Source organism: Phodopus roborovskii, unplaced genomic scaffold (genome assembly GCF_943737965.1).
Source record: "Phodopus roborovskii unplaced genomic scaffold, PHOROB, whole genome shotgun sequence".
Classification (NCBI taxonomy): domain Eukaryota; kingdom Metazoa; phylum Chordata; class Mammalia; order Rodentia; family Cricetidae; genus Phodopus; species Phodopus roborovskii.
In genome coordinates, this window is record NW_026126409.1 from 33,536,145 (window position 1) to 33,550,828 (window position 14,684).

General features: G+C 35.1%; 1 protein-coding gene across 2 annotated transcripts in view; it reads left to right on the forward strand.

The window, feature by feature from the left end:
• Nucleotides 1–14,684, forward strand: part of Micu3 (mitochondrial calcium uptake family member 3) — a 79,269-nt gene that overhangs the window by 21,371 nt on the left and 43,214 nt on the right. For both annotated transcript variants that reach the window (XM_051182287.1, XM_051182288.1), the window contains exons 2-3: nt 6,894–7,047; nt 10,702–10,733. In XM_051182287.1, coding sequence (XP_051038244.1) covers nt 6,894–7,047; nt 10,702–10,733 — 186 coding nt within the window. The remainder of the gene's footprint in view (nt 1–6,893; nt 7,048–10,701; nt 10,734–14,684) is intronic.

A 14,684-nucleotide genomic window follows, 5' to 3' on the forward strand; every position in this document is an offset into this window, starting at 1 on the left:
ACCTACATAAAGCTAAAAAAGAACCACTCCACAAACTTGTCTTTCTGACCTTCTCATGTGCATGTACATGCACACATGCTCACACACTCACACACACACACACACACACACACACACACACACAAAGAGCAATATCTTCTTGTACAAATAAAACTTGTCTGAAGATCAGAGGATGGATCTTGTCACTAGCTAACTATAGAGGTCTGGAGGTCTGTACAGATAGGCAGGAAATGAGATGGCTGGGCAGGGAGAAATAGGAACTTGCTCTCTTTCCTATGGGAAGCTAATAAAGTAAAGGTGGCTTTGGCTTGCTCCTTCTTTTCTCTGGTCTCGTAGCATTTTCTTCTATATCTAACTCCAGGCTTTTATTATTTAGGCCAACTAAGAACTGTGTTTACACACAGTCATGTACACACACATTCACTAATAAAATCTGAATATGTAGATTTATATCTTTTATAATGTTAGAAAAAAAGTCTGTTGTTTCCAACTTGAATACTTCAGCCTGATTTGTGTTAGTATATTCCTGCACATGAGATTTTCAAATGAAACAGTTAACCTGGCATCACCATTATTGCTTTTAAAGACTGATAACCTGTAGCCCACAGGAAAGTGCTCAAAGTTTTCTCTGAATAGCATGGCTCAGTGAAGTAGCTGCCAGCACAGCTCCTCTTCCTGCAGCTAGACGTAGTTGAGCAGCTGAGTGTCAGAGGTATACCCAGGAGGAAGACAGGGATTTACCAACATATCTTTGACTCTAGAAGGCAGTGGCCTTGGGTGGCCCGCTTAATTAGCCAACCCTCTTTATCCTCGAACACTGACAGGTACTCTTCTACCGGGCATACTGCAGCATACCTGTAGCCTAGCTCCTATGTGTCTCACAGAAACTGATGGCCACCCCATGCCTGCATCTGGACCCAAAGTGAGGCGGAGAGACCAGCAAACTGAAATTACTTAATGAATTGCATCCCATCTGATAGTGAAGGCACCCAAACTCTACAGTCAAAATACTGAGATGTGTGGCCTTGTTGAAATAAGTGTGGCCTTGCTGGAGGAAGTATGTCACTGTGGAGGCAAGCTTTGAGGTTTCATACACACTCAAGCCATGCACGGTGTAGTAGCTCCTTCACCAGCACCATGCCTGCCCAATCACTGCCATGCTCCCTGCCATGATGATAAAGGACTAAACCTCTGAAACCTTGAATATAGTAAAGGCTTTTTTGCACTCCAATAAGCTTTCTCTGTTAGCTTTCAGATATTATACTAATTAATGAGTTTTTACTCTAATGGAAGACATTTGTGTTTATTTTAGGCTTTAGAAACTAACTTTAAAAGAAACAAAAATGGATTAGGCAATAAAAACCTATATTTAAAACAAATGAGCTAATGAATACAGGTATATTTATAGTAAAAATATTGTATTGCATAGCAAGATTTATATCTGTGCTCCAGGGAAATGGCTGGTTATCTTGTTTGTTTCCTTTTTTTAAGATTCAGAATATTAATATGATGCAAGATCATTGCCATCTGAAGGCTAGTAAAGCTGACATAAGTGGTCTTGTTTTATACATTTTTCTTCCTTTGTTTATTGGTGGTTATTTCTGAATGGTCATTAAGTTGATATTAAAACTACAGAGTTTAGATGGGTTTTGTTTGTTTGTTTTATTTTTAAAATTAGGACTTCAAAAACAAAGCCAAGTCTTTTAAAGGTCTGAGTTTCCTCTGACATTATGGTAATTTGTGATTGCTGTCCCTTTCTTCTGTGGCTCTGGCATGTCAGGTGTTCCCATCAGGACTTTATGGGCTTGTACATCCTAGTTTCTTGTCCATCTTGGAGTTTAGCAGGACCATTTCACCAGATGCGTTAAACTAGACCAGTCTGTGACAAAACATTCTTTTGATAACTACAGAGACATAAACATGTAAATTGGAAAGATTTGACAATAGTTAGGTGTTCATATGAAGACCATGATAAAGCTAAGCCTGTTTATTCACATTTGTCCCAAGAATAACATTAGATAAAGTCAGTAACCTCCTAATTGACTATTTTATAATTAATACATTTAGCTATGAAACTCTGACACCAAGTTCATAATAAGAATCTACACATATTATCTAACCAGTTGGAAACTCTGCATGATTAAAAGAGAATGTAATTGATAACATTTTATACAGTATATTGTGAAATTTTCTTTAGAGATTTCTATGTATGCTTTCACTCGCTAACATTTTAAGACCTTTGAAGACTTGTCTAAGAACTATATAAGCCCACTTATTTTCATAGAACAAATGAAAATATGTACATGCCCATTCCTACTATAAGGTAGAACCTATTTATAAACATAAATAACAAAAAAAAATGCTTTTACTGGCAATTCTTTAGACTCATTATCTACAAAAACCAAAACATACCAAGAATGCTTGAAATTTTGGTATGTCAGTTTACAAGCATAGACTTTTAAGAGTGAAGTTATTGTGGGTAAAGCTATAACTGTCACCTCTTTAAAGAATTTATAATTATTTACTTAGAAAAATCTAAGAAAAACTATTAAAATGATAAAAATATTTAATGAGGTATATGAATACAAAACAAATGCATGAAAGTTAAGAGCTTTAGTATATATCAGAAATAACCATTTCAATCTTAGATTGATAGTACATTCCTATAACTTTAGCCCTTTGGAGATCAAGGCAGAAGGATTCTGTGTTCAGGGCCAACTGTGGCTGCGTAGCCAGACTATCTGAAGAAACAGAAACTAAAACAAAAGAAATAACCAATAACCAGTTAAAAGTAAAAATAGAAAGTAAGAGGTCTCATTCCCAATGCCATGCAGAAACAAATCTATGAGTACATTTACCAACCATTTTTAAACAAAACTATTATACCTTATCAAAAACATAGTTGGAGATGACCAAATATACATCTGTATTCTCAGGTTGGAAAAATCGATATTGTGAGATTGTCTTAACACCCAAAATTAAAAATATAGTGTATATACTATTATCTGACTAAACAGACTTCCAACAAAAATATTAGAAAAGACAAAGGTCACTTCATACTCAGTAAGCAACAAGATACCAAAAGGATCGTTCAGGTTTAAATTTATGCTCAACAAGTACAGGTATGGTCAGTTTTATAAGATACCTGAAAGACTAACAGAACAAATTCTTAGAAGTAATAAAGATATTCAGCAAGGTGTCAGGATACAACAGTAATACACAAATTTAGTAGCCTTTCTACATTCCAATGAAACGTGCAGAAAAAGAAATCAGGGAAATTATCCTATTCTATGTTCATTTCTACTGTATTCCTATAGCTAGGAAGTGGAATCAACATAGATGTCCATCAGCTGACAAATGAATAAAGAAAATGTGGTACATGTACACTATAAAATATTACTCAGCAGTAAAATAAAACAAAAACATGAGACTTGCAGGCAAACAGGTATAACTAAGAAACAATTATTGACATTACTCAGATCCACAGAGACAAATGACATATTTGGGTTCTAGTGATGACTTTTTTATGTTGTATTCTTAACTTGGAATGCATGTGGAAGTTAGGTAATTGGAAACAAAATGTTGGGGCAGATGCATCAAAAGAGTGGAGATGGTAAAATATATAGGCAAGATGAAAATAAAGAGCAAGAATACTGAGGATGGAGTTGGGCTGGAGAGCTAGCTGTGCAGTTAAGAGCACTGGCTGCTCTTACAGGTGACCCAAGTTCTGTCCCCAGTACCTACTTAACAGCTCACAATCCTACATAACTCCACTTTCAAGGGATCTGATCCCATCAGTTTCAAGGGATCTGATCTCTGTCCATGGGCACTGCATGTGTGCATGCAAGCAAACACAGATATAAATTATTTTTAAAGAAATAAATACCAAGATTGGAAAGATTAAAAAATAAAAGGGAGTGAGGGATGGGGTGATGATGCAGCTAAACCAAAGTAAAGAATGTATGGAAAAACTGTATGATCTTGCACCTCAAACAAAAAATAAAATCAGAGGCGATACTAATGCATGGATGGCATAATACTCTGGGCTGAAGGTGTAGATGGGACTGGGTGAGAAGTGGGGGTGGGAAAGAAGGTGCTGAGACTGGGTTAACCTATACTAAAGGTATATGAAGAAGATTTACAGACATCTAATAGTTTGTAAGCTAATTTTTAAAACTTCCAACATGAATAGGGGAGGACTGTGGACAATAGATAATAGCTGATGAATGAAAAAGCCACTGCTTTGGGGACATGGCAGCTTATATGTTGCTCATGCCTAGGTTGATGGCCCCATACTCATGCACATATGGATAGCACCAGTTGGACTCCAGGTTGTCAAAAACAAAGACAAATTAGAAGAAATGAAGTTGGGAGGAAATGGGTTGAGGGTTACTGAGTGGAGGTGGAGAGAGGAGGTGTTAGACACAGTTTATTCAGATACATTGTATAATGTACAAGATTTTCAAAGAATGAGTATTTAAAAATTGAGTGCTATCCTAAACAAATACCAGTAAGATTTTGAAAGACAGTATTTGACACATCAATTTAAGAGTGGGAGCAGTGCATATCAATCATCAAAAACACTTTATAATTTTGACAGTACAGTCCTTTAGCTGATGTGAAGACATACTGAGAAGATAAACTAAGAGTATGGTATTTCCTAGAAAGGTAAATTATTCAGTGGGAGAATAGTGAGCTTAATAGTGAGTTGAAAATCAATCCAAGTTTGAGATCACCTCAGATCTATGGATATGAACATAAAGATTTACATGACAGTTACATGGATGAACTCACAGCAACTGTGGTTTACCTGCACAAGACTGCCACAAAATCAGAAGTTAGGGAGTAGGGAGAGGCTCTTGATGACACTATTTAGCTGAAGGAGAGAAATACTTTTTATGGTATGTGTTGTGGAACATTGTTAAGTTGGCTATTTGCCTGTGAATGGTCCCATGCCTGTGCATATGGCTGATGCTAATGGGATTTATTGGATTTTTTAAGACATGAAATTAGAGGGAGATGGGAGATATGTTGAGAGGGTGGGGAACCTGGAGAGAGGGATTCGGGATGGATATGACAGACAGATATTGTATACAAATCTAAAGCAGAAACATTATAGCAGCTGCCATATTCCTGAAATGAAAGTAGAGATCCTGAGGGTCCTGAACATAAAATTACAGATTGATGGGAACAGAGAAACACTAGCCACTGAGAGAGAAGGGGCAAGATAACAAACTACTAGAATGACAAACAGTTCTTATAAAGGGTCTGGAGGGGCTCCAGAGATGGAAGTTCAACTTGTGAGCCCTGGGACAGAGTTCTGACAGGCTCATGCCTCCCCCTCTGGGGTGGGGGTAAGTTTTAGAGCAAGGAGCAGCCTTTCTTAAAGAGACCAGTCTCTGTTTCCCAGATCAGCCCCTGTTCCTCTGACCCTCCTTCACTGACATTCTTGGCTTTGGGGTTGGTGGAAGCTGGTGATCTGCTAAGAATACAATCACAGGGTTTTATGTAATAGTCACAAGTATGTGAGCCATCAGACTGAGTTTCAAGGAACCACCCTGGGTCCTCTACAAGACCAGTACATGCTGAGTCAGTGTATGCCCTTAACCACTGAGCCATCTCTCTAGAGCCCCCATAGGCCTATGTAGAACCACCACTCCAGTCCTTTTTTTCTTCTATTTGTTTTCATTTGACTGACTGATTCTCTGCCTCCATGTTTGTCTCCTTTTCTCCCCAACTAGTGTTGTATTATTCCATATAGATTCCTTCAAGACAGATACCATATGCTCCATTTCTTATACACCATTAAAAAAGTAGGAGACTAAGGCTGTAACTAAAGACATAGTAACACATGCACAGCCCTTGATGTGACTGGGGAGTGGATTATAAAAACATCTTTAGTATAGAGATTGCTTTTTACATTTTTAAGAAGTGTAGACTTGAAAATGATGGAAAAGGTTAACTAGTTCTCTGACTTTTCATTTAATAGAGTACAGTTTGAATTAAAAAGTGTACTCTCCATGTAGAAAATTCCTTTAGATTATTTTCTTATAGCTTCCCAATGTTTTAGATAACTAGATGGCTTTAATAGTTTATACATAGTCTGTGTTATAACTTCATAGACAAAAGTAAAGATAGGTAATCTTCTCATTCTAAATAAGATTTCTTAATAATAAAAAATAGCTTTTAACATGTAAATAATTTATAATCATGTAAATAAATTTCTTGAAGTCAGCTTGCTAGTATCTGAAGGAATATTTGACCAGTCAATTCTAGGAATTTATTCCCAAAGTATTGTTTGTAGACACTGTTAAATATTTTCTGGCCTGATGTGTCTGTCTACTAAGAAAGGCCTTGAGGAAAGCAGGGGACTCTTCGAATGCCCATGTACATGCACCTGCTAATTCTGTTCTTGTTGGCTCTATGCAAAATTCACAATACCATTGGTGCTAACTGTACTTTGTTCTAGATTATGATCTCAGCTCCAACCCTCAAGCATCATTGTCCCAAGGCTTCTTTAGTGATTCCCCAAACCTTAAGCAACAACCCTCAAGGCATTGGTTTCTCCCTAGAAAAGACAGATAAGTCCATGGAGCACATATAAGCACTTGGCAAAGACTGTCCCAGTGCCAGTCGGTCTGTAACGCTAAAGACCCTTCTGATGGAGACAATTTAATATTCCTCAACCCCTTAGTAACATTGTGGTTGGATCCTTCAAACATTAATTCCTTTTATTACTGTAAAAAAAATTGAAGTTTTATGATAGGGTTGAGGTTACAAGAAAGAAAGTTTTCACTCTTACATTCACTTGAGTAATAGTTTAAAAGCATCAGTCTTCTTAAAGGTGGTGGTGTTTCCTCCCAGTTAGTATTTTCCTGCTTTCTTAACTGCAGGTTGCTACTGGCAGAGCTGTTACTGAAGATTTGGACCTCTATGCTACATCTCGAGAGAAACGATTTCGTATATTTGCATCTATAGAATGCGAAGGACAGTTATTCATGACTCCATATGATTTTATTTTGGCTGTTACAACAGATGAGCCCAAATGTAAGTAAAGATTCTAAATTACCTTCCTAGTAATCTTAGTATATTAATAGTATCGTGATAGTTTTCAAACACTTCCAAAGATGGTGGTAAAGATAATGGATACTAAGCAGTTCTGGTCAGGTTAAATAGATGACAATAAAAAGGAACTTTGAAGAGACAAATCTCTATTTTGTAAAAATATTAAACAGTATACATATTTCGGAATAAATAACAAAATGATGTAACAACTCAGAATTTATTGTGTTATGCAATGCTTACAGACCTAATATTACAGAAACTTTGATTCACTCCCTTAAACACCACCTTACTTTAGATATTCCTAGAAGAGATTAATCTTCTACCTATTATTTCTTGTATCCAAAATGAATAAAGTAATTTAGAGGACTGGTATTGAAGTTATCCTTGCTCAAGAATTCTGTTTTTATGTCTTCTGCATTTGTCCTGCCTCCTGAAGGATAAAGATGGGCTAATTCTTCTCCACTTTTCCATACGTTAAAGGAGTGGATTTCAAACATTTGGACAGTTGCTCATTCTTTGGAAATGCTTCTTCACCGACTTAATAACAAGTACCAAGATTCTTTATACATTTTTGTATCCAACCTGTTTTAATACATTCTTTTCAATGAAGTGTAGAAAGAAAATTCCCTCACAGACACAGGTGGTTGGGAAAGGGAGGACACTGTCTTCTTTTTACACTGTCACAATTTACCAGTGGTAGTTCAGGCTTTCCAACTCTCCAAAGATGGTATTGCCAGATTCTCTCGTATGAATGGGGTTGGGCTAGATTAACTGTATGGCTGGGTTATAAGAATGAGGTTGAAGAGGAAAAAGAATCAATAAATTTTTGATTGATATATTTGAGATGCATCCCATATGTAAAAATTGGATTGCCCTAGTTTCAGCTCACTGAAAGATAACTGAAAATCAGTACTCCAGTAAATTGGCTCCTATTTGCTTCAATTTCTCATAAAAGTATATGATATTTCACACTAAAACTGTAGCCATTTTCCTCCAGAGCAAAACAAAGCATTAATTTTTTTTCGATAATTTGTCAAACTTGTGCAGACTATCTTTTAATTCTTCTTCCCCCTCAGTGCTGGACACTGGACGCAGGGCTTTGTATATGCCGAGCAAGTACTTTTCTGCTGATTTTCATCACAATCCTCACTGAATTGACTTCTGATGCTTTGAATACTTGGCAGTAAAGATCAGGGAGAGATCTACACATTGGGATTTGTCTGTGCATGATTAGTAGCTATGTTTGTTGAAATTGTCCAGAGAAATATTATACTATTTTACATAATTGGGGGCGGGGAAATCCTTGCAAAACTCTTACACTTCAAAAAAAAATGAATGTGTAAATGCTAGAAAGGGTGGGCCCAGTACTGCCCAGACAAAAGAAAAAAACAAAACAAAAACAAAATGGTACAGTCACAGAGGCAAAGGGAATGATTAGGATCAGTAAGATGAAGGTTGCTGGTGACTTTTAAAACTGACATTTCAATAAATTGACTAGGACAAAAAACTAGGTTCTGAGTGGAATAATAGATGAAGAAATGAATACAGTGGCTGACAAGCACTGGTTCTTAATGCTTGGCTCTGACAAGGAAAGGAAACGCAGCTGGAGTGAAATTTAAGTAGAGGTTTGATCATTCAAGATTTTAATTCCCCCAAAAATTTAAAAGTAGATGTTGTTTTGACAAGAGGGGCAGTCCTGAGGAAAAAAAACACACACAGTCAAGAAAATAGTAGTGTATTTACAGTAGCCTCTTTGGAAATGCATATGGCAAAAAAGACTGGAAATTAAATATGGCTGTTTAAATAGTAATTATAAGGATAAGCTAAGATTTATAGCCCTTTGACTTAACTAACATGGTATAGTGTGGGTTATTCTTTATTTTTTAAGTACTCTATACTAATTTTATTAACATGAAAATAATAACACCTCATAAACAATTTTTTGAGAATAAATTGTGTGTGGCCAGTAGCATAGAACCAGTTTTGGTCTTGCCATCATTACTGTTATTTTAATTCATAATCAAGATTTTAACATAGTAATTGTAGCTCAAATATGTGTTAACTGTAAAATTTACCACATTGTTGTTTATAACTTTTTTGGAAATTAATTTTTCTTATTTTTCTCTTTAGAATAGTCTGAAAGATAAATTTCCCTTCTAGGATTAGAATATGTAGTCATTATCCTATAGCATCAGGAGTCATTTTAATTTATATTTTTAAAAATACACTATTAAAATATATCAGATACAAAAATTTATTACCAATATGATAGCATTAGCCCGAGAAATGAAATGCTTCTAATATTAAATCTAGTATAGATGTAATGCCTCCCTCCACCTGTTACATTTATATACTCAATGATTTCATATGAAATAAGGAATTTGGAAAGTCAGAACACCCTTTGAAGACTTATCTTAATGGTTCTTTAGTCTTTATTTCTTTAACAGCTAATGATACCGAACATGGTACATTTCCTGCACAATGAATATGTCTTTTGTGAATAATCTACTGTGGAAATCTCATAAAACCACACACTCAAGAGTAAATCTAACTTCCTTGTTGGATAAATAGTTTCTGAGCATTGCATAAGAACATGTCCATGTATGTATACTTTTTATGGATTTTTCTTATACTTTTTTCATTGTTCTACTCACTAAAAAGACCATTACAGAATTATGTGTATAGTAGCATAGGTAAGGTTACATGTAAAAATCTGTGATTTCAGTGCTTGATCACCTATTAATACCTATTAATATATACTACTAGGTAAAAGAAAGATTCTGTTGAGAAATAGAAGAGGATTGATCTCCAAGAAAAATTAGTTTCTGAATTTTATAAAACTATATTTTTGCCTTTGGTCTTAAGATGAGTTAGTATATTGCTTTAAAGAGTTTGTGTCTTCCATATATCTTTAATTTTTATCTATTTTTATTATACAGACTTTCTATATAGAAACAATTATTGATAGTCTTCCAGTTTTTCTAAGGCAGGTATACTATAGGACTTAATTATTACCAACCTGGAGATAATTCTTAGCCATTTACAATGGAGAAACAACAATTTGGACTGTGCATCTGTGCCCACATTTTACTGTTCAAGCTGAGATCATTGACATGATAAAGAAAATGATATTTTACTCAGCTACTACACTTTTGCCTCCAGGATACTTCTAAAACAGATGTATAGAGCAGGAGGATGCCAGCTGGATAAGAGCTCTCCCAGCTCTCCTGTCAGCTCTTTTTTCCTTTGCCACTCTCATTTTACCCTGGACAGACCTCACCTATGAATTATCTTCAAAAATACTCATTCATCTGATTCCACAATGAATATTTTATAAGTATCATTATTTGTCCTTCTAGTTCATAAATATTTAACATTAAGTACCTTAACTTACCTTATGGATCCAGAAGGGTCCAACCATAATTCAGTTATGGGGGAAAAAATCCTGTGACATTGATTTTACTTATTATAAGTTATAGTATTTAAAATAAATAGATAACATGAAAATATATCTTAGATTCAGATATTAAAGGTAAAAACTTGTCTTTTGAGCATAAAAGCTTTATTTTGAGTATATGGTTACTAAATATGGATATATATTACCAATATTATCTAATTATTTTATATTTATTTTAGTTGCTAAAACGTGGAAATCACTTTCTAAACAGGTAAGTTAAAGCTCTTGGTATACAACATATGCATGTATCATACAATACACACATGTGTAAGCACACATGCACGTTATCTGGTTACATATAATTATATATTTACATATATGTATGTGGTTTTTACCAATTATAATCCCATAATATTGGTATTTTTTAGTCTTCATAGACAGGATGAAGGTTGGCAGTTCCATGTTCTAGTGAAGATAGCATTTAATTATCATGTGTGAATATAAATTAGTGTTCCTTGTTTAAACAGTTAGGATTATCTACTAAATTGATTATGTATGAATGTATAATAGACTCTTTACCCAACATGTCCATGTTTGAGGTTAAATTCTACAACAGTATATTCACATGTACCTAGGAAAGCCAAGCTTAATGTACTTTTGACTAGATCATTTCACATTGGTGTTCATACCTAGAGAAACCATCACTTACATACAGAAGAGGTTCAGAAGTCTGTAGACTGTTCTTCATGGTTTTGAAAAAACAAGTACATGAGTAATAGACCCAACAAATTTCAAAACATGTAATTCCATTCAGACAGAATTCAAAACTGGGGAAATAAGACTGCAGTATTTAAGGATACACCCACAGTTGGCAAAACTAAGGGAAAATTAACATAAAATTCAGGCAGTAGGCACTGTCATTGAGTAAGGCCTCAAAGTGGCTTCTAATATACTTATGATTTTCTGCTTTTAACCTAGCTGTTTTTAATGCCCTTAACTAGTAAAGCTCATAATATCAAATGCATGCTTCCTTGTGAAATACTCTCTTTACAATTCAATGTAAGATAAAGGGACATGGCATCCCACCTAGAGGGCTAGCAAAGAGACATTATTATCTCATTAGCTGAGAATTCAAGACTGCTCTGATAAAATACCACAGCCTAGTCGCCGAAACTGCATTCATCATCTTACAGTTGTGCAAACTAGAAACTTAAGATCAGGGCATTCTCAAGGTGCTTTCTTTATCCCAGAGCTTTTCTTCTTTTCTATGGCCATCTTCTCACTCTTTTTCCACTTGGATTTTCCTCTAATAATTTAAAGGAATCTGAAATAATAACACTAGTGATATTTTTGTCTCCAAAGTAGCCAGGTTCTTAAGTACTAATTTATGGCCATAATGTATAGATGCTCTGGGGCCACTCACATTCAAACCACCACATTACACTCCATGAACCACATAATGCATAGCATAACAGCAAGTGTAGTTGAGAGCTCACTTATTGATCTGAAAGCTAACTCAAAATAACATAATTGTTTGGAAACCTCAAAGCTGATTCACAGTGACAACTTCCTCCCCCAAAAGCCACCCAAGTTATACTGGAGCCCAAATATTCAAAGGTGAGTCTATGGAACTCATTTGCATTCAGACCATCACATGTACTTAAGAGTGTGTACATTTTTAAATTGCCTTTCAAGTAAAGGAATAGATATCATATTCATGGGTGCTAATAGCACCCATATAAAGTATTTATATCCAAATTTATATATAAGCCAGTGTTAATATTAATCTTACTCTAATATAATTTCAACAAAATTGGTTTTAATTTTCACTTTTTAAAACACTTGGGTAAGGACTCTAAAATACAATGGTTTAAAAAAGGAAATAAAAATGAGAACATGTGAGTCCTATTAATAAGATTGATAAAGATTAATAGTAAATTAATAATTAAAATGTCAATGAATAACAAATAATAGAAAAATCCAGAGGGATTTTAGGGAACATCTGTAAATCAGTAGAGAAAAGACTGATGCACCAATCATGTGTAAGAATAATAGGCTTTCCCTGTGGGGGCAAATGAAGCTAATCCCCAGGACCCACCACTATGTATAAAAACTAATTGCAGGTTGATTGTGTTATTTTTTTTTCCAAGCACCATGGCTAGTAACTTTACTCTTCATTGAGATCTACTTCATAAACTTAGAAGAATGAATACATCATAATATACCACTGTAGTTATATATATGTACTATAAATCTTCTTTAAAAAATATAGTGTTTGTGACAGCATAGTTACCAACAGTGTTAATCTTTTACAAATAAATCACTCACATATATGTTTAAATAACCTATTATGTATCAGATACTGTCAGAGCTATATAAATAAATTGATCATCTTGTGAACAGTTGGCTGTATTTATAAACAAATTTGAGGGTTGTGCTTATATTGGCTATTTTATTCTTCCACCTGTAAACATTAACCTATCAGTGGATTTAGAACTGGGAAATAGAATTGGAGTTGCTTGTTTCTGTCTTTGCCTTTAGTTATATTTCACCCTCATTAATTCTCAGGATTATACCTCACTCCACATAAACATAATCCAGAACTCACAAATTTCTTGAACTTTGGGACATTTTAATCAGATGTGCAGGACAAGAGAAGAAATAGTGCAAACAATTGAGCCTCTCAGTCCTTGCTACCAAAATACTAGTGGTGTAGTTGGCACGTGGTGCTATAAGTAAGGATTTTTTTCCTGCCGACCTGGGCCCAGAGCCTCGCCAGCCCCAAATAACACACAGAGACTTTGTATTTGATATAAAGCTGTTGGCCAGTTATAAGTTTCTTATCAGCTAGCTCTGTCTTAAATATTAACCCATTTTTATTAATTTAAGTATTTCCACGTGGTCTCGTCTCATGGGAGAGTGAAGCTGGCGTCTGCTCTCTCCAATCTCTACATACTGACCCCTCCCTACTACTTCCTCTTTCCTCCTTGTCTCCTAGTCCCTCCTATCGTCCTTTCCTATTGGCCAACAGTGCTTTATTCATTAACAGAATGACATCTCCTCCTCTTTTCTGTCTAAAATAAAAAGAAGGGTTTTAACCATAACATAGCAAAATATATCACACAACAGTTATCAAATAAGAATCACAGTTAACAATATTTAGTCCATTAACATTTAGCAAGATTTAAAGACAATATTCTATCATCTATCTTTGTGAGTCTAAAGTCCTATATGTAACTTTTCTTTAATCTTAAGTAAGGAAAACTATAACCATAACTATCCGTCTTCAACTCTTTCAAAGACCACAGAAGGATAGTATATAAACTCTAGAAATGACACAGATAACTCACTGCCTGGTCAGTCACCCGAATTTCTTCTGTAGTGCTCCATCTTCAGCCTATAGGCCACAGTGTGTCTGGCAGACTCTTCAGCAAAGCAGGAAAGTTTAAACTGTCCTCTTGTATTGGCAGTTTGTCAGTCACTTTTCTCTGTGTCCTGCAGACTGTCTGGCAGACTCTTCCATGAAGCAGGAACTCTGTAGCTGTCCATCTTGAATTAGTAGTCATTTTTCTGTGGATTCTGCATGCCCCGTTTACACATCATGAAGTCAAACAGTCCAGACAAGAGCACTATCTTGCCCAAATGTTAGTCTTGCCATATTGAAAGCAAACTCATAACGCGTTTCTTTGATGTCCATCTTCCTTTCTGATACAGGTAGTGTTGCCAGGAGCAGTTGTACCTCACTATTAAGAAAAACCCTAAACCATTTTAAATGCCATATTCTGTAGGTCTTTGAAAGGTTTGAAGAATGCCTATTCATCTCAAATATATCTCTATGTATCTAGAAATCCTAACTAACTTAACTCTAAGTTTGCACTATCATAGGTAATTATCTATAATCTGTGCTAAATTATACATTACATATTAAATGAGCTACATAAACACAATACCTAAACAAGAGGAGAAATATACATATCCAAAAATTAACCTTAAATTTGTATCAATAAATGAAAATCCATTCCAGAGCAAAGTATCCATTTCTATATCATAATCCCCTTTTTACCTTTAAAAAGATTGGTTATGGTCATTAACCATTTATAACCAACCCCATTTAAATGAAAACAAACATTTATAGATAATATTTGGGAATTTGGGCACCGTTCTTTCCAAACTGCTTCCTGCTGGTAGGAATCACTGTCATTGGAGATCCTAAGAAGACACA